Source organism: Glossina fuscipes, unplaced genomic scaffold (genome assembly GCF_014805625.2).
Source record: "Glossina fuscipes isolate IAEA_lab_2018 unplaced genomic scaffold, Yale_Gfus_2 1, whole genome shotgun sequence".
Taxonomy (NCBI): Eukaryota; Metazoa; Arthropoda; class Insecta; order Diptera; family Glossinidae; genus Glossina; species Glossina fuscipes.
This window is the reverse complement of record NW_023998415.1, coordinates 43,677,782-43,701,368: the sequence shown is the minus strand read 5'-3', so window position 1 is coordinate 43,701,368 and position 23,587 is coordinate 43,677,782. Positions and strand designations below refer to the sequence as shown.

The window sequence follows — 23,587 nt, the reverse complement described above, 5'->3', positions numbered from 1 at the left end:
TTAATTTAATAACAGATGTACTCGTACGTATAGAGAGTGTGGAAAAATCTTTTAGATCAATGTACACACAAGGGACTACTGTACTAGTTTGCCTTGTAGCTTAATGAGAGGGAATGTAGTAAAATAAAAATAAAAAAAAAATAAAAAAACTAAAAATAAAACTGAAACTGAAAAAAAAAAAATACACTGTAATTTAAAAACTCTAGAGTTTTTGCCTCCACGTATCGCTATAGCACAGTTGGCCGAAATCACCCTCCTTCCCAATAGGCACCATTCTAGAATTGACATCTGCCACATCTAACAGAGCAAATAATATCTGAAAGTCTAATAATATGAAGTTTCTTCAAACTTCAATGTATTTATGCATAAAATTTTGTACATTTTGTATATGTATGTATGTATGTATGAGAGAATTCTGCATTTTGTGGTTTATACATATATTTTAAAATCAAAGTAAAAAGTAGTAGAAAAACCTCAGAGAGAAAAAAAAAAAAAAAAAAAGAAAAAACCAACAACAAGACCGATATAAATGCACTATGAAACCTTTAACAGAGTTTAGTGCATTCCATCATCTAAACCACCCAGCGAAAATTGTACAAATAAAATATGAAAAAAAAAGAAGAAAAAATCAACCGAAAAAAATGAAGAAAAATCTGAGCATTCCCTAAAGAACGGAATGAATTGAATGTAAAGTATATATAAAAACAGCAACCAATTCAAATAATCATAGAATTATATACAAATATGTAGAAAGAAATCAGATTAAGGCCATCTTTACAGAGGAATGCAACAAAAAAGTAAAGTAAATAAATAAATAAGAAAACGAAAAAAAAAGCGAAAAAAATTTTTAAAAAGATATTACCGCCAGACATACATACATATGTAAAAAGAATGAAAGTAAAAAAGGGGCCAAAAGTTATTATATGCAAACAAATAAATAAAATAAAATGAATTCAAATGAAATGAAATGCAAAGAAAATGCAAAAAGAATAAAAAAAAAAAAAATTAAAACGAAACGAAACCAAAAACAAAAACTATCCACTGCACTTTGTAGGTTTTAACAAAGGATAGTGTGACAGTATCGGTGGATGCAGTGGTTTACTATCGCGTTTCGAATGCGACAGTTTCTATAGCGAACGTGGAGAATGCTCATCATTCGACAAGACTATTGGCACAGACTACTCTACGAAACACAATGGGAACTCGGCATTTGCATGAGATACTCAGCGAACGTGTCTCCATATCGGGTACAATGCAGGTAAGCGAATGTCTACAGGTACAAAAAATTCACAAAACACACACTTATAGCAATACTGCACATTTGTAAATGTACGATAACCATCGCCATCGTCACTAGCAACACTTCCTCAGCGTGATGTGATATTTTCTACTTTTCTTGCGCTTTTTTTTTTTTTTTAAATTCTTATATATGTGTGTATGTTCATCAATTTGGGCAAACTATCGTTATTTTCATGATCTGAGTTTTTATGCATTTTTTTTTTCCGTTTTTTTCCCGGTTTTTCTTTTTTTTTTTTTGTTTTAACTTTAGTTTAAAATATCAAGCGCGTATAAAGCGAATGAATCGGAAAGGCGCGTATGCACGCTGTTGTATAAAAGTTAATGAATTGAATGGAATTAAATTTATGGCATTTCACAGAATACCTGAGATTCCTTTTTATTTCCTTTTACATTAATTTGCTTAACGGTAGGTAGCAAAGCAAGCACGGGCGATAGGTGAGAGCGAATGCTATGAGAAATTGCAAAAATGTTTGCAACTTTTCATAATTTCACGCAAGCCATTCATTCAAACTATTATTAAAAATGATACGATATGATATGATAGGCTGGTATATACTGCTCGATCCATGCTCCATGTTCTCCTTATCGAAGTTATTGTAATAATTGCATATTTATGTAAAAGTTTGTAAAAATTGTAAAAACTTTTAATCACTCATTATCTTAAACAAAAGAAAAAAAAAAAAAAAAAAAGATAAGGAAATCATTGATTTATTCGATAATACAGTGACTTTTCATTAAAAACAATTTTAATTAATTCACTGTATTACGGGAAAAAGGGTTTAAAGCTTGAGCAGAATTCTCCTCAAACACAATCATATCTCTCTTAGTCTTAGCTTAAAGCTATAGAAGGCGTTTTATGCTGTACAAATTTTGCCTTAATTGCTAGTGCCCTTTCGTGCGCTTTCGGTCCTAGGATTTCTAATAATAAAATTCGAATTTCTTTGCCTTATCTTATCAAGACACCAAGGCAAATGCCATGGCGTATCTATTGAATTGTCATTAATTTTCGCCTATCCATTGATAATTCAGTATATAATTGTCAAAGTTAAGAGAGACTACTTTTTGCAGTCGACTTCATACAACTCACTGCTTAGTTTCAAGCGAAACAAAGTAGTTGAACGCAACTCTCACGCTCCCAGTCTCTCAGACTCAGACAAAAAAAAAAAAAAAAAAAAAATGCAATAAATATTTACAAATTTTGTACCAATCTAAGCCGTAGCGGGCTGAAATTCATAAAAAAGAAAAAAAAGAACAAAAAAACATCGATGCGTTTCAAATGTTTTTTGTTCAACATTTTCGACTTGTTTTCCTTTAAAAATTATATTTTTCAAAACTTTCAACTCAATTACTACAATTCATTAGCTACAATTGGATGAAGCAACTGATGCATGGGGCATTAAAGTAGAACGTGTAGAGATGTAAGTTTCAAATATTTGAAAATCAACGCATTTAATTTTGATAATTATTGTTGTACATATATATATATATATATATTTATAGAAAGGATGTGCGTTTACCGGTACAATTACAACGCGCCATGGCTGCGGAAGCTGAAGCCGCCCGCGAGGCTAGAGCCAAAGTTATCGCTGCCGAGGGTGAACAGAAAGCTTCACGGGCTCTAAGAGAAGCATCTGAAGTTATAGGTGATTCACCGGCTGCTCTCCAATTAAGATATTTACAGGTATTTGTACCGTCGCTACAATTTCAACTATCTCTTAGTAGTAACAGTACATTATCTATGCAATAAATTTGCTCAAATGCCTTCGAATATAAGAAAAACTATTAAAGTAAGTTTATATTTTATCTCATCAATCCGGCTTTAAGTTCGATGTCTATGTACCTTAGCTTCTTTGAACGAAATGATATGTAAAAGAATTCTGTTTTTTCTATCCTACACCACTTCTCGTACATAGGACATATTAAGTTTGTGCGGACTTATGTAATACCTTGAAGCGGTTGAGAGATACTCATTTTTGTTTGTTATTCCAATCGAAGCTTGTCTGTCCGTCTGTCCGTGCAAATCATAACATTAATTAGAGATTAAACAAAAAGAACTGCACCATAGTTGGGCATAGCTCGGCTATAATTTTTGAATCTCTTGGGCACAACTATTCTTATGGAAAGTAAGATTTTATTTGCAAAGAAGTCGAATATTTAATATCCAGTTCCATAATATAATAATAAGTTCATATGAAAACGAAGCTATAATTTTTGTGTTCTATAGCAAAAGTACGAATTGTGTTCGACAATGCGGAATACGACATAGGTCGACTTAGCCGATAGTAATAGAATGCTTTCACTTGCTGGTGCCTAATTAAAAGTTGAACATTTACCTTTCAAGTAATATAATGAGGATTTGAATAGACTACAAGATAATTGTTACGTTTGTATAGACAAACGCCTAAATTTTGCTCTACTGTTTAGATGGCTCGTTTAACTTTAATGTCTTCCAAACTTAGATTTTCCTATGCACCACAAGGAATACATGGGTTGTGCCACGTCTTTGCCGCAGATAGAAATTTGTAAAATAGTTTATGAATTTTTCCTCATCGAATGCTAAATTGATCCAAAGGCGTGACCATAATTGCGTTTAGCTTTAACAAGCAAAACGAAATGAAATCCAATACTCTTTGCATAGGTTACAAATATTCGTGTTGCAAGAATATAACAACACAAGTAATGTGAAAAAATGATAAACGTATATTAAGTTTGTAGGGATGTATGCCACACAGCGAATGACTTGAGATTATTTCACTTTTTGTTATATCCGCTTGTCTGTTGCTCCGATGTGTTTGACTTACTTATCCTTTGGTCGTACTGTTCGCCTGTTTGAATAACCAATCAGCAGTAGTCTTTCACACAATTTCAGATATCTTCACTATCAAGCCGAACCTGGAAAAATAGCATTTTTATTAGTATAAATTTACCCTCTTGAGCACCGTCTCGCATACCTGTCCGAGATATCTACCGGGTACCATGGGGTAGACACACCCATGCTTTGGCCCGTATTGAAAATAACTTGGATCGTATCGTTTTCACAAGCCTTCTTTTGAAGAAAGTGTAAGAAATAATAATGCAAAATTTTTGCTTCGCAAGTTGATGTAAGAAATTTGGATAGGATTATGCAATTTTGAACTTCTTGTCTTGAACTTTTGCAATGGAAAAAAAGCTGACTTTTTAGCTGACTGTGACTTACAAATTTACTCTGCCGCAGTCGTAAACTGCCACGCGTATGGAAAAAATAAATTTAAGAATTTACCCAAATCAGTTCATGTTTTCCGATATATGTCTTGATATTTTACGATAAAAAAAAAAAAAAAAAAAAAATGAATGAATGAAGATTTGTATTAAGGGGAAGCAGCGTATGGTATTTGCTGTTCGGTCTTTAACAATTACAAAGTTTAGTTTGTTGTCAATGCAATTTAATTTCGGATCGAATATATATATCTTAATTTAAGATTTATATTTAATTTCCGTTATAAGGTAATGAATGAATGGTTTAATTAAAACTTTCGAAAAGTCTTTATTAGAGATGCTCGCATCATTTATATATGTGATGAATAAAAGTGTTTTAGGCAAAGAATATTAATACAAGTTTCATTTCATATCAGACTTTGAGTGCGATTTCGGCTGAAAAAAACTCAACTATAGTATTTCCTTTGCCCATTGACTTGATAACGTATTTTCTAAAAACGAATGATGCTCAGACACAAAAGAATGCAAAAGCCGCTGCCGCGGCAATGGCTCAACAGGAGAAGCATGAACAGCAGGAAGAGCAGAGAAAACAGCAAGAACAACAAAAACGACAACAACAAAAGCAGCCAAAGTCTGCCACAGTGTTATATTCGGATGTTAAGCAACCGCCTAAAACGCAAGAAACTTCTATAACAGTAGCAACTTTATCAGAGCATCAACAATCGACGGCTATGTAAGGGTTAAATAACCTCACACTCGTGCACGTAAATCGTGCAACTAATTTAAGAGAAGCAAACTTTAATATCAAAAAGCAGCAAAAAAAAAAAAAAAAAAAAAAAAAAAATTGTAAAAATTAAAAAGAATCTTATAAAACTGTGTGAATATTGCATTAATTACTTTACCTTTGTATTAAATGGACAAAAGATACTGAAAGAAGAAAATGAAAATGAAAAAGAAAAAACAGAAAATATTATTATTAGCAATCGATCTCTCCCATAATATTGTTATTAATGGATATTTATAGTTATATATATATATCTGTATGTATACGTATGTATATATATACATATATATATATATATATATATATATATAGAATTTTTATTGAATTGTAAATGTAATCAAATATATGTATGTATATTCAATACATAAGAAATGTCTTAGCCATACACCTGAGAATAGACGCAAAAGAAAAGAAATTACATGAAATTAATGTTTTTCCGCGTGCAAAATTAATTTACATATAAACAGGATCTTATAAATAAAGAAATTGATACTTATGATTGCATATACGCGTGCATGTGTGTGTGTGTGTGTGTGTGTGTGTGTGTGTGTTTGTTTGTTTGTATTTGGGTTTGAATATATGTCTATTACTATGTATGTATGTATGTATGTATGTATGTGTGTGTGTGTGTGTGTATGCGAGTATGTGTATTTGTTAGATTCAATTCAGAATTGATTATTACAAGACAAGAATTGATTGGATGCGTTTACCGCATAAAAAGACAATTATTCCGCTTTCCCCATTAGATAAGCCCTTTAAATATAAGTAAGTACACGTAGATATTATAATATATTTACCTAACTATGCAGACACTACATGAAAGGAATTTTTATGAAATTTTTGTAAACAAATTACACTGATGAGCAAGCAGACTTACAAGTTCTGTTTATAAAAAGATTTAAAAAAAAAAAAAATTAAATATAATATATATAAAACGTTTATATCATATGGAACTCTCTGTAACGATTTACCTATGTAGAGCGTAGCGTTAAAGTGAAATTATTGAAAAAACTTTCCTCTACTTTTTATATTCATTCTTATATATGAATTTCATTACTCAAAATCTATTATAAAATTTTTGTTTAGTCCAAGTATTTTCAGTTTTAACTATCGTAAGATGAACACTTTTTACTTCTTTTTTTTTTTTTTTTTTTTTTTTTTTGTCAATTCATTTCGCATATATCTGAAGTTATTTACCTATGTTTGTCTGCTCGATTATGTATACCCGCACGTACGGTTGACGGCAACTATCAGCTTAATCCGATAAAGTCTAAAATAATGAAATCGAAATTTAAAAATTGACAAAGTATTTCGAAAAATTACATAAATAAAATTTAAAGATGGACGCGTTTGGCGTCTAATAAGAAGTACCCGTCAATACTTAAGATAAGAACTTGATTTCAAAAAATTCGAACGAAAATTTCAACTTTTTAATGCATTTAATCCATACCTGGGTTTATTACTCATAGTTAAGTTACGTAAGTTTTATCCAGCGGTTGGGACTGATAATTGCTGAAAATATTATATTTAGATGAACGCTTTTCGATAATCAAGCGATTGAGTGAATCACACATTTCCACAATTTAAAACATGAAAGCTCCAATGTCACTACATAACCTCAAAAAAAGTGAAGAAAATTGGTGAACAAAATCTTTCCACTTTACTAGCATAGGATTTTGACCACGCCTTAAGTGTTTATTAACAGATTCAAAATGAAGGTATGGCACACTTGTATAGTTAATTTTGCAAATGTATCCCCCTTAGCCGATATAGCGAGATGTCATGTCTTGCCAAACGTTTCCTAATGCAATTGGGGCCGCTTTTGCTATTTAAGCAAACACCACAGATAAAACAAATATTTATATGACAATGAAATTGTTTCGAAGGTTTCGAGACTTAGTGCTACCAGTTTCTTCACGTTTTACTACAAGGTTTACGTGGTTCAAGTATTCAAGGTACAGAATTTCAGCATATGTTTACGCTAAGTTTTAGTGATAAAGGTGAATAATGAACCTAGCAAGACTATCGTTAAGCCTTAAACTCCGGTTGGTATTATTATAAAAGCAAGCAAAACTCATTTATTTCTCCGAATTAGTTTGAAGAACAAGAAGTAATCTAAGTTTACAATACCCGTTGTAACTATTGCTCACTGCTAAGCAACATGGCAACCTATAATTATTTCATTCAATAGAATTTCGACAGCACACTTTTAAAGTTTGATGCCTGAGAATGAGAGTGAGAATCCGAAGACGGTTTCACTACACTCATGGGACAATGTATGTATGTGTTACAAGCTCTACGACCTATTTCTGTCAGCAAGAACAGTGATGTTATCTAAGCAACTTGATCTTGCTTAATCCAGACATCTTCTACAAGTAATATATATATATATATATATATAGATAAAGGACAGTTTCAAAGCATATTAGGCAAAGGAACCCAGCATCCTTTGGCGATTGTCTCTACATTCCTTCGACAAAGCTAGCGATATAGTTTCAGTGCGAGAGAAAGTAGGTTCGGATATACATAGGTTGTTATCAGAAATCATAAATAACTAAGCGTATTCTAATCGGTTGTTCAATTGTTAACTGATGTCTAGAAGTTTTTTAAAACCGATACCGTTTACGAATAAAACAATAACAACAACAAGACTAATTAATAGCCAAGTGCTAATTAGATCGATAAAGTTAATTAATTCATATGCTTTTCTTCGCGAATGGAGAAAAGTACTTTTATAAAATTCTCATGGGTAATCTTATATAAATATAATACATAAACACATACATCTCTTTGTTAATTTTTTTCCCCCATTGAAGTAAACTTTTTCTCTTTCTCGCTAAAGTTTCGCTGATAGTCCGATACTATATCTTATGATAGTTGATCAGTTTCAATATGAAATAATAAAAGTTTTTATTAGAAATAGTGCTTACCTTTTTTTTGTATTTTGTTGAATACATTATTTAATAAAATATAAATGAATAGAAAATGTCCGTTACTAAGAAGCATTTTTATTGCGCACAATTTGAAATAAGATTAACTTTAACGATAAGTAAAAGCGAAATATAACAATTTTTTGGTTTTTTTTTTTCTATTTATATATATATGCGTGTTCGTATATAGATGTACACATATATATGAAAGCATTTTCAATAAAATCCCATAACAAATCTAAAGGGGGGTTTTGTGAAAATCTTATATTATTATACACGAACGATTCCTTTAATAATGTGCCCTAATGTCCACATAACTGAATATGCAAAAAAAAAAAAAAAAAAAATTGCTTATCTAAGAAACATAACCCTTAAGAAATAAATAATAATAAAAATAAATACATAAAAATAAATACATAAACTCGGTTTCTGTGCAGAGTGATTAAGTCTAAACAAATTAATTCTATGAACAGTGCGCCTAGGCATACGGCTATATATATATACATGTGTGTGTATATATACATATAGTAAATAAATTACTTCAAATGTATTTTTAAAGAATTTTTTTTTTTTTTTTTTTTTTGGAATTTACCTTAAAAAAGTCAAAAAATCAAAAACTAAATAAATTAACTATAAAAAAAGAATAAAAGCAAATTAATAAATTCATAAAGTTAATTATGTTTAAAACCATAAAAAAAAAAAAGAACAAAAGAAATTCAAGTATCCGCCCTAGGACGGATAGCAAGTACCCACCACCCATCCAAAGCCGTTTTATGAAAATTGATTTATGACAATTGGCTAATCGGGCTCATTATAAAAAATACTTTTACCGAGTACACGCTTACTATCTGACGGAAATAATTACTTATTATCATCGTGTACGTGAGTCATTTATTTTAGTTGTTCAGCTATTGTAAACTTATAAGAAAAGCGGCTTACTTCACGTTACCACAACGTAACGTATGCTAAGAATAGAAAGTGTGCTTAATCTCTTCAGCTTTCTTTTTGTTTTTAGTTGCGAAGCTGCAAAACACATAGAATGTTATGCTTTTGAAAGAACGTGTATAAAATCTCTAAGATTTATGTACATTTATACCCCTTCCCTCACCCTCTCCCGTCCCCATTCATCAACAAGCAGTGGTGGGTATAAAAATAATACTAACGATGAATATAAATATCAAAACGAATTTATCACATGTAAATGAAGATAATCCAGTTTGAAATGGCGAAATACAAAATCAAAAAATAAAAACACTATCCAAACAAATACAAATTTACTTTATATTATGTAAAAGATGATGAAATACAAATATAGAAAATTTAATGTAATTTATTTATTATTAAAATTTTGAAAACAAAATCAAAATCATCTGCAAAGCTATTGTATGATGCACAAAAATATTATAAGGAGAAAAAAAAATTAAACATTCCACACACACACACACACACACACACACACTCACGTATACATTTTTGATGTATTTTACCCGAAAATCAAAAAAAAAAAAAAAAATATTGAAATTTATCATAATTGATGTCAAAGTAATTGTGTGTAAAATAATAATAATAATCAGCTATCAGAAGGAAATGTAATAAAAAAAAAAGAACAAAAAAAAAAAAAAAATTGAAAATTTTAAGCAACATTTAAATAAAATTCATTAAAATCTATGAAGAGCTTATTAAAAATTACCATTCTATCGTTAAGGTAAGCCTATATTATTTTTGTTAATCCATTTTTGCTCTCAACAATATTTAGATTCTCCATAATCAACATAGAATAGCCATTCCGCCATATTTCGAATCCTAGGATAACCTATATCTAATCTAATCTGTATCAAGGATTCGTGCACGAACACCAAACTGCGTAAGTAAGACCCACTAAGCTATTGTTTTTCAGATTTTATAATTACCTATGAGGTACTGTCAACACATATAACATTACACAATGAAATAATACATCACTCAACAAGTCTCCTTTCGGACACAGATATGCCGACACTGCTGACCCCATAGGCTCATTCAGTTTTTGGATATTACCACTCTTCAAACGGAACGTGTCAAAGCTTCATGACATTCTCACTATTAGTTTGGAAGCAACAGTTGCTTTTGTGACGCTGCTTTCGTCATTGTCATGGATGGAAAACCTAAATCTCGTTTGTTGATTAATGATGAGGAAAATTGATTTGAAGGATGTTATGAGATTTCTCGTTGCTCGCAAAGATAAGATAGTTGTTGTTTCGGTAATAGTAAGCAAGGGCGTATGAACAACGCTGACGTTGCGGAACAGCTGGTCGCCCCGAAACCATCACCAGGCAGTGTACTTACTATTTTGGATGAGGATTTGCGCATAGGAAAACTGTGGTCCCGGAGGGCGCCGTGTTTATTCACTTTCGCCAATAACGTATCGGTGATTTAGTGCACTGTTCGATGCCGTTCAAACGAAATAAAATAGGTTTTTCACTTTAAAGTCAAATCAGCAATCAGCCGAACGAACAGTAAACGTGCAAACAAAAGTACCAACGGGTCGATTAAGGATTAAAGCGTTTTGATACATTTTATATGAAGGCTGATTCTATTCAGGAATCATATGAGTCTGTCAGCAGTGTGTCGGACCGAAGACTTATTGAGCGATGTGATACATGCTATGTCAAATTATGCAACACAGCACGCAATCTATGCGGATCGAATAGATTTCTAAACTCTGCAACCAAAAAACCCGGCGAAAGGAAATGCATAATAATAAAGCGCAAGTTGTAATTTATAGTGCTTTCAGCAAGGCCGTCGATAAGGTCATTAGATATATATGCGGTCTAAATGAATTGAAGGACATAAGCTTCAACAATCATTTCGTAAAATGGACATATTATTATCGAGCCTAACGCACTCAACGGGTACAGATCGTTTCATCTATCTGGCTTACAAATGATTTACCAAACGTCGCGTGCTAATTTTTGCTGATGCCATTAAACTTATCTACAGTCCGAATAATAGTCGATCCCATGCCTACTTTCAGGATGACCTTGACAATTTTTACAACCAATGCGTTAAAAACAATTTATAAAATAAATAATGATAATCAAAAAAAAAAAAAAAAATCCTGGCTCACTTACTGATGCCGGAGTTCTTTTTTGATAAAAAACATAAAATCCGTGTTGTATATAAAGTAAGGAGCACTTTAAGCCTTATCAAGCATTGAGCACAAGAATTTCGTGATCCTTGTACGATTACATTGCTCTATGGTTCGTAAGGTCTATTCTTGTATATGGATCTCGGATCCACAATATTGGCTTTACTGTAAGCAAATTGAAACCATACAAGAACAGTTTCTGCTGTTACTGCTGGGGTAGTGTGTCCTTCCGTCATATAGGAATCTCTTAACGCTAATTGAGTTACCCAATTTGGAAAGTAAGCCAATAATGCTAGATATATTTTTCGTTCATAACCGTTTGAATGATCTATCGGACTCACAAACACAAATATCTCGCAATGACTCTCGAAACATTTTCGAATGCTTAATATAAACAACTACAGAGCAACAACATTTCACTTGACTTTGGCTTAAGGTGTTTGGTTTTGTAAAATCAATAATAATCAAACACTTGATTACTCTCGGAGTAGCTTTACATTCTCGCTTATTGGTGACCAGCTGAACCGTGTTATATAGCTCATAATGAAAGCTGAGCTCTGAACGCAGGGAAGATCGAAGAAAAAATCGTACTTTTTTTATACATGCTGCACTGCATCGAATGCCGATCAAGGTTACAACGTACAACTCGCATGTGTCTGTAGGAATTTTTAAATCTGTTTGCCATGTACAGTAAGGGGTTTCGATGCACATGGCGGATGAGAATGTGCCTAAAACACTCGATTTACTTAGATATCGGCGTAATGTGGACTGTGTGTTGTTTCTACTTATAGGTACATGCAGGGCAAATACTCCACAAAGATCAAAGGGATTTATACATTAACTAAAACTTTTAAGGGGACTACCCGTCTTTTCCAGCATTCTCACTGACTCGTACTGGATAGCATAGCACGCATAGCACGTGGAAAACAGCCGTTCTCCGTTCTTCACGTTCTTCTTCTTTTGGCGGTTCAGTAATTTGTCTCGCTTCAAAGAATTTATTATTCCGGCAAAACTACAAGAATTTATAGCTTTGGCATTTTGAATGAAGCAAGAAGAATAAGAAGAATATTCATACGATTGAGACGTTAAACGTCATACCTAAAATAATCCTCGGAGAGCTCAGAGTAATATTCAATGCATTTTTTTTTTTTTTTTTTTTTTTTTTTTTTTTATTGAAAAATTGATGTTAACAAGATATGAAAATAGGCATTCATTTATATTAACTAACTAACTAACTAACTAACATTAAAATTTTTAGCTTCTTCGTTCGGCTTATTAAAGAACAGAGAGAAACTGTCTAAGAGCGATTGTGTTAACTGATTTGATTGTATTAAATGTATCAACAAAAATAATTATAGTTTGAAGAAGCTTTGCCAGAACATATTTCAGCGAAGAGCCCTTGCGACGGCAATTAAGTTTAAAAAGTACAAAAGTATTTGCTTAAATATGATATGAAAAACTTTCGAAGCACCATTCCACGTATAATGAATATTGTTTCGCACAAAATATTGCCAAAGTGGAAATATATGTACGCCGAATAATAATTCATTCCGTTGGTTTTATGTCTTCATATAAATTCTCGCGAGGTCCTATGTAAGCTTTGGAGCTAATAATAAAAGTCAATATAATTAAGGAGAAGATAATTAAATTGTATATTCGATAGCTTACTTTTTCCAGCCATAATTTCTTGCCCATTCGGCAGCCTCTTTTGCATGTTTGCCATCAATACATGTGAAAATCAGATCACTCAGTCGCGATGGTTTCTTCACTTCAAACTGCCATTCGAAATCTTCTTCACTCATCGATAGGACAGTTGGCAGATCTTCAACTTTTAATCGACAATTACATTAAAATAAAAGTCCTTACATTAAGTTAAGTTATTATGTACGTAGATTCTCTTACATGGAAGATGATAACTGCCAGGGATCATTTGACCTTCCTTCACCAAATGCTCGGGTGTAACATCCACCAGATATTTTAATCGACCATCACGTGCTTCTAGCGCTTCCCTAAGGCTTGCAGAAAAATAATCGTCCTCCCCATTGTTCATAGTTTCAACCAGAATATGTTGCATAAATAAAATTAACGCCGCACTTAACAAAATATTATAATTAAATGGAAGCATTTTGATATAAGCTTTTGTTGAAAACGTTGATGAAACAAATATGCACAACATAATAGCGATGAGGCCGCCTTTTTATATGAAAGTTATGAAAAGAAAACTTTTTTTTTTGTTCATATTTAAGCTTTGAACTTCACTGCTACTACCATCCACTACGCTTGAGTTGATAAACATATGGTTTTTTACCTGACACTGAATGATCGATCGTTATAAAACAGCTTTAAAATGTGTCTTCTAAGCCGCTTGCAATGAAGAATGCAATGAATATACCTTCTACAAGTACGCTCTCTTAGTCGGTTGTAACAAATCACGTTTAACTTATTTAAAAGCGCGCTTGAGTAGCGGAAAAATTAAATAAATTTCGAAATTGTTATGAAAATTTTTTAAAAACATTTTGCTTAGTTAAGGGTTTCCTTAGGCGGCTAACGAGTATACCTTTGCAAAAGATTTTTTATACACGATTTTCATACGCATAGCAGAAGGTCCGACGAAAATTTCTTCATTCCTTTCTAAAATCAAAGGGTATGTATCTATAAAATTTATAAATTCTGCAACCATTATGTATCCAGGCAGTTCTATCGATATTAAATGCAAACTTCAAATCGGTTTATTTAGATAGATCAAGTTTTAATTTTAGCAATAACTTGTAGCACACTCGCCTGCAAAACCGAAAAAATTAATATAAAAATGTATAAAGCAAATATCGTTCCGGAAATGGAAAGCCCAAAAAAAGATAGCGGCGCCGGGACAACACTGCAACAGCTTGGAAACAGGGTTTTTTTTTTTTTTTTTTTTGGTCCGATTTCCAAATATATTTTGTGGATGATCGGCATCACAATATTATGAGTTATAACAATTTCGTGTTTTGTTTTGTTTCGTTGTTGTTTGCACGATGGTGGCGTGTAATTAATTCTATATTAAGGCAATCTATAAATCTCAGTTCGGAACGAAACAAACATTTTCTGAAGTGATGTCTCGAAATTTAGAGAGCATTGAAGAATTTCTTCCAAAAAATTGATTTGAAATGAAGACGATACCGATTTCAATTTTTTTCAATTTGGAAGAAATCTTTTTTTTACGTTTAATCCGTTACGCCTGGACAGAAAGCTTTATACGCCGGGATATCCCACAGACTACCCTATCTATCGTCGCCTTTGGCCCATAATGTTTTATGAGAGACCTCGCATTTTCATCCCATCTCCACTAAGCCGTTTAAACCACCATCATCTTTAATTTAACTTCAAAAAAAAAAAAAATATATATAAGAAATTTCTTTTCCCTTCACCTGCGTAACTCTAAAATCAACAACTACGTCCGAATTATCCGAAATAAATTTTGTAAAGATTATGCTTCAACGGGAAAGTCAACATAATAAAGTTAGTGCTTGATAGATGGAATGCTTGAACTAAGCACATTGGTGAATGGAAACTGGGATTCGCAAATTTTTGGCTTAAAAAGCGGGAAAAGATTGAGTTTAGCCGCACATACCTACCAGACCTCTATTAAGTCTTAATTGTAATACAGAAAACTGTGTGAAATTGTTTCTCTTTTTTTTTTCTTTTGTTCATTCAGTATAGTATTTAAGTTTACTTTAGTTTTCTTTATATACTTTATTACACTTAAGTTCTGGTTTTGCTAAGTTAATGATTTTCATTTTATACGTTTTTATCATCTTCTTTTCTTTTTTTTTTTCTTTTTTTTTTTTTCTTTTTTTGTTTTCCAAATGTATTATTTAGTTCATATAATTTATTTTGTTTCTCGCTAACGTTTAAAAATTATTTCGATTTTTTATTTTTTTATTTTTTTTTTTATTATTATATGTACAAAAAAATTGTCGATATCTCAATTAAAACTATACTAAATAGTTTTTCGTTTAATATTATCATTATTAATAAATATTTTTAAATATTTTATATAATATTTAACATGATTTTCTGTGTATATAACTATGATGTGGCCTTCTACATGCTCGTAATCATATAATTAATAGGTAGAGAGAAAAGAAGAGACAAAATGGCTGAAAAACAAAACAAAAAAGGGAAGAGAAAAAAAAAAAATTTGGAAAAAAGAAAATATTTCGAATATGCGAACTTTTTACGGTTTTGCAAATTTTTATTTTTTTATTTATTTATATATTTTTATTTATTTATTTAATTTTTTTTTTTTTTTTTTTTTTTTTTTTTTTTTGTAAACGTAAGAGAAATTTATTATATTCATATTATTTCCATTTTATTTTTAATTTTTATTTGTTCATTAAATCACATCCACCACCACCACCACCACCGTCCCCCTCCCTCTTTACATAAATTCTATATGATTTTCCAATTTTGCATCTTGCATAAAGTGTTTTAAAACGTTCCCTATTACAAAAGAAAATTTATTTAAAATCAAAATGGAAAAAATTTCTGCCAAAATTTATCAATCAATTAAATAATGTAATAATATTTAAGTCGATGTCGACCGACCACCGTTTCGTACCCTTCATCACTGCGTACATACATACATACAATTCATAATATCCTTAGTCTCAATTATCGCTTATCAAATACATTTGATTCGCATATATACTCAGTCCAAATATCGCGCGATTCTCCTCTGTACCCATCTACAACGCCATTGGTAAATTATAAATGTTTTTATTAAATATTAATCTTGCGTGCATAGTCTTTCCTCTCATCAGTTCTATTGTTATTTATTTGATTTGAACCAAATATGGAGACATTTAGTTAACTAATCGAAGGGAGAAGATTCAAATGACTCTGTAAGTATTTCTGTCCGTATGAAAACTCAAGTAAACCATATATTTAGATAAAAAAAAAAAACTGATAACAAACATATTAAAATATTCAGTTATGTTTTCGAGATGGTTTCACTTTTCAGACTTGGACTTTAAGGCGCCGAAACAAGCTTCAAAAACCTTATTAAGTATATATAAGTTATCGGCTTGTTTCAAATTTGAAACGTCTGCTGGTCTGTCCATCTGTGCGCCTGCGCAATTGTGTAAACATTTTCCCGTTCGTAAAAATGAAGATTTGCAAAATTTGGCAGTGACCTAAACTATTATTATTATTATTAATATACAATGCTGCAGATGTGTCCTTCGAGCAATTTGGCCCACTTTCTATATTACCAAATTTTAAGCTTCGGTAGCTTCGTTTTTGCGACCAAGAGAATGTTTACAACACGCAATACTCGGACGGACGGACAGACAGACATGCTTAAATGTATACTTTGCGGAGTGTCTGAAGCTGACTTCTGGGCGGTGCAAATGTTTTGTCAAAATGAGTATATCCCTTATCTTTTGGTGATCGGTATAACAAGTGTCATGAAGGTTTAGAAGAAAAAGTTTAATTCAAAGTTAGAGACAACATTAAACTTCTCTATCATTCTCTTCTTTCAATTTCATTAGGTAGAACCAATATTTTGTGTATATATAGGCTTTAATTTCATGACAAACTAAATTTACGTTACCCTGTGCTCGATGAGAATAGGATACGTAGCTATAAGTAACTAAATCATCTCTTCATGGTAAATGTAATGGTCATGCATATGTAAATTAATTCTTATGAGCGCATATCCAGTAATGGGGTCGCTGGGGGTTCTGTCTCAGTATGTATCCATTGCTACCATACATAGGCTGATATTCGAATGGTTACAAACATTTCCATATTGTCTTGCGTTCACTAGTTTAATAACATTCGGATTCGGATACGGATTCCGATTTGGATTTTCTTTGCGTTTCTCATTTTGATACTGCAATACGTCTCTTATTAGCAGTGATGTAAGGTATTAAAGATGGATTACAGAAAAATATATATTGATGTGTTTCAGTACCTTTTTAAGATGTTCGATGATAGACGACATGATATTATTTGTTGAAACCTTTGTGTTAAATAGATGCGGGAAGATATCTTTATAACTTATTCATAAATTTTTATTTTGGAAGCATTTAGAGATCTTTAAATATTTTATTTTTTGCAAGAAATGAATGAATGATGAAATTATGAAAAAAGCTCATTGAAGAAAAAAAATAAAAATAAAAACCCATTAAATCTATAATAAATAAAAGAAGATGAAGACGTTTTATCGAAGCGAAGACAATGAATAATGAAGAATGATAATTATTTTTCAGTAAATTTATCACTTGCAGTTTTTACCTTTATTTATTTAGTTTTTTTTTACATATTTATTTTTTTTCTTATTGAATTTAAATTAATTTTTTTTCATTATTAAAAATAATTTCATTTTGAGAAATTAACATACGCACATATGCGACGATAGATATAGTATGAAATTAAGGAGCACTCGATATGATTTAGCAAGAATGGCGATGCAAGTGAGGCAATTTGTTCGTAATCGCGAGACTAAAAAACCAAAAAAAGCCGATGATCATGTTATTTAAAGTTTAATTTTTATAAGTTTTCAATCGGATTAAAGAAATTCCTCAGCTTTCAAGTTTTCCATCGTATTAATTAAATGATCGAAAGCTTTACGTAAGCTTCATAATCATTTAGCAGAGAGAAGAAAGCTCATGACAATAGACTCTGTTATCATCAATCTTTGCTCTACGCAAAAAACTTTTGAAAAAAAAAAATCTAACAAATACGAAGCTAATCGCATAATGTCCAAACGAATCAATGTCCTCCCCTTTTACTACACTTTCTAGTTCGAGTTATATGAAAATAAAATTTCTTTAAAAATTTTTTTGTATTATTACGAACTATACGTAATAAACTTAAAATAACAAATTTCGTTTTTTTTTTTTTTTTTTTTTTTTAAAACTCTGCCTTAAACATTTTAAGGTAAAGCTATTTAAGAATATATTTTTTCAAGTTTTAAAAGACATATTTGAATACTCTCAAACACTCGAAATTGATTTTGAGAATTGATTTAGGAAAGCAGAATTTTCAGAAAATTTAGTAATATTAATTAATATAATTAATTGCGAACTTCTTTTAATGATGTTTTCGTTTTCTCGAAAGGTGAATTTGTAAATGAATTTCAATAGAGAGAAACTTTCAGAGATCGAAGAATATTTAATACAATATTTTTAAATCACTTGAAAATTTCTCATCGTAAATTTGGATTTGAAAAAAAAAAACCTGTTTTAACTTTCTAAAAAGCGAACCCTTTTATGAAAAGATTACCTTTGAGTTTTCATTTCGAAAATATTCGAAAATCTCTAAAGTAAAAAAACAAAATGATCTGAAGACTCTTAAAAGAAAAGATGAAGTTTTAAGATATTCAATAAAAAGTAGCGAATTTTTTTTCCTTTTTTTTAATTTGCATTATTTTCTTTGAAATAGTTTTAAAAATAATTTTTGAAAAGTTTTAAAGATCAATTTACAAACAAAATTATTTAAATCGTATATTCAAACATCAAATATATTTGTATAGAATTTATTATGATTATTTAATAAATATATATATATATATATGGAAAATATTAAAAACAAAATTTTAAATATTTAAAGTTCACAAGGAATCGCTTCAAGTTCGATTAAAACGTTTTAGCGCTCAAAATAAGACTTGTTCCGATCTGCATTTGTGTTGTTTCGATTTTCAATCTCTCTATTTACCTTTCTATTTAAAATTTACCCAAAGCACTTTTTTTTTAATAAAATCATGAAAAATGAATCATTAAATGGAATTCATTAAAATTTCATTTTAATATCCTATAGAACTTATGGGTATAAGGGTATATTAAATTTGTACGAAGATATGCACGAAGTAGGAGGATCACTGATCGATTCAGAAAGTGATCAATCTAAGCTTCCCTCCATCCATTTGTCCATCTTATATCATTGTGTTCAACCAATAGGTCTCAATTATTGAGATTCGCTGACATAATTTAGCTCAAGAACGAGTGGCTATTGAAAATGGCTGGGACCGGTTTCGATAACTTCCCATATAAATCTTTATTTCAAAAAGTTGTTATATGAATAATTGTATTAAGTGATACACAGTATAGGGTATATAATGGTAGGCCTTTTACCGCTATAGTGTTTTTCTTTGTTTTATTATATCGTTTAATGTGCAGTAGAAATCTTCCGTCGCATTACCTAGCACGGTGTTTAAATTATTATTATAATTAGTAATAATTTGAATTTTTCTATGCAATAACTAATAATAAAAAAACTTGCACATTCACTTAATTTCCATCTATAAAGTCTCTCTAGCGCTAAACACAAGTAAAAACACAAATTCAGGCCCAAATCTGAGCCATCTTTGTACATCAAGTTTTTCATATTCGCGTAAGCAAAAAAGCATAGTTGGAGTTTATCATACATATTTGAAAATTTTAATAAACCATTTTGAATTTTCAATTTCTTATCTCGTAACACTAAACAGTTCTTCATTCACTATTAACTTTTTTTTTTTCTTCTTCTTAGTATTAATTGTTTTTTTTTTTTTTTTTTTTTTTTCTAACATTTACATAAATCGAAAAAATATTCAGTATGATGCATGTGTTAGTTTATTATACTGGCATCAGTCTCCAAAATCATGTATATATATATATATATACATATATAAACTTTGTAAACATGCTCAGATGGACTAAATGAATGATGAAAAATCCAAAATTCATAAACTTTTTACGCATAATCATAACCTAAATGAAGGCCACTCTGTCTCTGCGTTTGATAGGGCCATAATTTAAACCTATCTGAATTGTTAATACCATTGGCTAACAGAATAATTTGAGACAATTGAAACAATCAATCAAATAAATTAAATAAATTAACCCATCATCGCCTAAGACGATGAATAAATCAAAGGAGAATAAAAACCGAAATTAAACCTTGCAAGACTCGCCGATTATACCAACTGTTTCAAATCGTCATTCAACAATGATTTCATTGTTTTTTTGATTTAAAACGTGGATTGCATACTAACAGAGACGGCACATTTTTTTTTCAAATGCTTGCTTTAATGCCACCGAAAATATCAAAAACGCTGTTTTGATATTTCGGGCCAAAAAAACAAAAAAATATTCGTAAATCTTAAAAACGGTTTCAGTAATTTTTCCAAAAAAAAAAAAATAAAAAAAATCCATATTTGATTTTATTCTGCTTTTTTCTTCTTCAATAGGTCCTGTCAAAGACGAAAGAGTTGAATAGAAAGGCATCAGAAGCTTGCAATATTCATAAATGTATAAAAAAAATGCCGAAAATAAACCTCTTCCCTTGCGTTTGATGCGCTTGGGATTCGATTTTTTCTAACCGCTCAACTTGCAATATTCAGTCAAGCAGTGATCTTTCTACTCGCATTATACAATCTGTAGGAAGTCGAAAAAAATGAAAAGTTCATTTACGATGACTCGTTGGTGAAAAAGTTAAAAAAAAAAAAGGTATTTTTCACCTTCTTCTTAAAAATCGGACTATATGTGGTCTAGAGCGATTTACTTGCGCGCGCTTACAATACATTTTGGTTGTCCTAGTCTATGGAAAAGCGAAAAGAATTTCTGAAAATTATATTTTCAAATAACGAATTCGAGTTTCAACGTTTAGGACTCGAACTCGAACCAGGAATACAACTTTTGTAAAGAGTCGTCACTGGTCCACTTAATTGTAAACATAAATATGTCCTATAAATGCTGAATGCTCGTTAATTAAGAAAAGATGAATTACGATTATCTCAGGTCCGTTGAATTAGTTCGCAAATATTGAAACTTACCGATAGTCATGCATACTGCATAAAACGCAATAAACGGAAAATGTACTTTGCTTGTATGCAACTTGCTAAAGTAACTAAATGCTCAGAACGTTCAAATTCAATACTTGTCAGTTTTTCAAATGTCAATCGATAGAGATAAGTAAGTTATGGCTGTGCAAAGATTTTCGAGATTGTCTTTTTACGATTCCCCACCGAAATTTAGAATGGATGCGCAAATCATCAAATGACTCATAAATGCAATGTGAACGCAAGTGTTTACATGAAAAACCATCTGACATCTGATAGAAAAAAGATGCCACGAAGAACGAATTTTTCTGATATCAATTGATTACAAACGACTCGTCTTAGAGAATTTGTTTTGCAAATAACTAAACGCAAAAGATAAAACTGTAAGTGAGTGCCGACCGAAGGCCATAAATTGTATTTTGCGACTTTCACTTGCCAGAAATGTAATGCGTGTGTTTATAGTACGTATACATGTTTTGCGCCCATGCCCATGCCCATGCCCATGCATTTATAGGTTCTCGGGTCTCGGATCGCGGTATGGATATGAAAATATAAGAAAAAAATTATCTTTGTTCGATTTGGTTTTTTTATTTTTTTTTTTTGCGCTTTATTTACACACAATCGATATCAAAATGTACAAGCGAATCATCGATCAGTCGATCGCGATTACTTTTTGGTCAAACTATTTATATTGGCCTGGTGAAATGTTCCATAAGCATCTCTTATGCATCCAGTGCAGTTAGTATTCGAGCTGAAAGTATTTTGATTTTTTTGATTTCTTTTCTTTTATTGAGTTTGCTCCTATCTTTACGATATTTCCTACTAATAATGGTACTCAGTAGTTAAGACAATCTATTAAATTGACTCAAAACGGCTCATAAACATAATGTCTGAAGAACTAAAGTTCATAGTTTGATAGTTCACAGTATTAAAAAAATTTTTCAATTCAAAAATTATTTGCAAATATCCTAAGCCATCGATATGGGAAATGGTTATCTGTATTTGATGAGCACTACCTTGGAGCACTATGCTTGGAGGCGTAGTTAAAAAACCGCAGCTATTAACCGATATAAACTGGAAATTTTGAAAAAATTATTTTTCAAACAAGAAGCCTCTGTCTGAACTTAATTTTCGATAATTTCGATAAAGTAATGAAAATTTGATCTTTCGTAAGATCATATGTTCAAGTGCTGCGTACTACACATGCCTATATACAACTGTTAATTGAATATACATATTTGAAAATATGCATACATATAAAAATGTATTTTTAACTTTCACAAAATTCATATAATTCATAATATCAATAATAATAATTAAAATAATTAAAATAATTAAAATCATTAAAATAATAATAATAATAATAATAATGATAAAAATAATAAGGAAAATAATAAGAAGAAGATCCAGCGATTATTTTAGATTTAGTTTCTAGAATCATCCATCAATTATTAAATTTTTCATCAGCAGCATTTTATTTTACCGTTAAATCCATTTTTAAATTTTTAAATTGTGTATGTATGCATGTAATCATGTACGTATGTATATATGTAAATATGTATAAATAATGTATGCATGTATAAACACTTTCAACATGTTCTGCTTTATGTACACATATGTATGTATATATATGTAGATAAAGTGTTTCCGCTAAAGATTTTTAGATTAGATTCGCATTAATATATGTATACACTATGTAATAACTTATTTATGTAATAATAATTAATTATTAATAATTATGATAAATACAAATTAATAATGATAATAATAACGCATCTTCGAAACAAACATACCGTCAGAAATGTACTTACATTTCGTTATGTATGTATATATGGATGACGAATTTAATGTTAGAATGAGTGAATGTATGAATTATGTGAGAGAGACACGATTGCTGATTGTTTTTTCATATTTTTTTTTTTTTTTTTTTTTTTCCAGTTTGTGTGAACGTTATAGATGAGCAGGATTTGAATTTGATATAAATTAATTCATTACAAATTTGATGGTTGTTCTTCTTTTTGTTTTTTATTATTATTATAATTTTTTTTTTTTAACTACAACTTAAATAGCAGCTCGGTTTTCTTAACGAATTTCATTTCATTTTTTTTTTTTTTTTTTTTATTCCTTATTTATTTCATTTTTATTTAATATATATTTATTTTTATTTATTTATCTTATCGTTATATATAAAAAGAATGTCTTTCAATTCAATGTTTTGTATGTTGTAGTTTATTTTATGTACGTAGGTATATATAAGTGATATATGTACTCGTATTTTTTTGTTATTCATATTGTGTATGAGGACATATATACATATATATATATATATATATATATATATATATATATATATATATATATACTTGTATATATATGTATATATGTAAATAAAATGGCATTTTGTGACTTTCTTTTGCTTTTTTGTTATCTCATTGAAAAACGGAAAA

General features: G+C 30.4%; 2 protein-coding genes across 7 annotated transcripts in view; one reads left to right on the top strand and one right to left on the bottom strand.

Moving 5' to 3' along the window:
- Window positions 1-5,338, top strand: part of LOC119632684 (band 7 protein AGAP004871-like) — a 71,433-nt gene extending 66,095 nt beyond the window's left edge. For all 6 annotated transcript variants that reach the window (XM_038025713.1, XM_038025712.1, XM_038025711.1 and 3 more), the window contains 4 exons: window positions 1,055-1,258; window positions 2,662-2,717; window positions 2,800-2,980; window positions 4,911-5,338. In XM_038025713.1, the coding sequence (XP_037881641.1) occupies window positions 1,055-1,258; window positions 2,662-2,717; window positions 2,800-2,980; window positions 4,911-5,231 (762 nt within the window). In that variant the 3' untranslated portion in view covers window positions 5,232-5,338. The remainder of the gene's footprint in view (window positions 1-1,054; window positions 1,259-2,661; window positions 2,718-2,799; window positions 2,981-4,910) is intronic.
- A 7,297-nt stretch (window positions 5,339-12,635) lies between these two features.
- LOC119632475 (thiosulfate sulfurtransferase RDL2, mitochondrial-like) lies at window positions 12,636-13,625 on the bottom strand. The gene is made up of 3 exons (XM_038025393.1): window positions 13,238-13,625; window positions 13,004-13,163; window positions 12,636-12,941 (listed from the first exon to the last, which is right to left on the bottom strand). The coding sequence occupies exons 1-3, from the start codon at window positions 13,509-13,511 to the stop codon at window positions 12,881-12,883; spliced, it is 495 nt and encodes a 164-aa protein (XP_037881321.1). The 5' UTR covers window positions 13,512-13,625; the 3' UTR covers window positions 12,636-12,880.
- Window positions 13,626-23,587: the final 9,962 nt, after the last annotated feature.

What these genes read in the sequence shown, in the direction of transcription:
- LOC119632475 (XM_038025393.1), bottom strand. Translation starts at nt 13,511, where the DNA reads ATGTTGTGCATATTTGTTTCATCAACGTTTTCAACAAAAGCTTATATC. An exon ending in TGGCAGTTATCATCTTCCAT is followed by an intron (nt 13,164 to 13,237) that starts GTAAGAGAATCT and finishes GTCGATTAAAAG; the next exon opens with TTGAAGATCTGCCAACTGTC. An exon ending in AGAAATTATGGCTGGAAAAA is followed by an intron (nt 12,942 to 13,003) that starts GTAAGCTATCGA and finishes TTTTATTATTAG; the next exon opens with CTCCAAAGCTTACATAGGAC.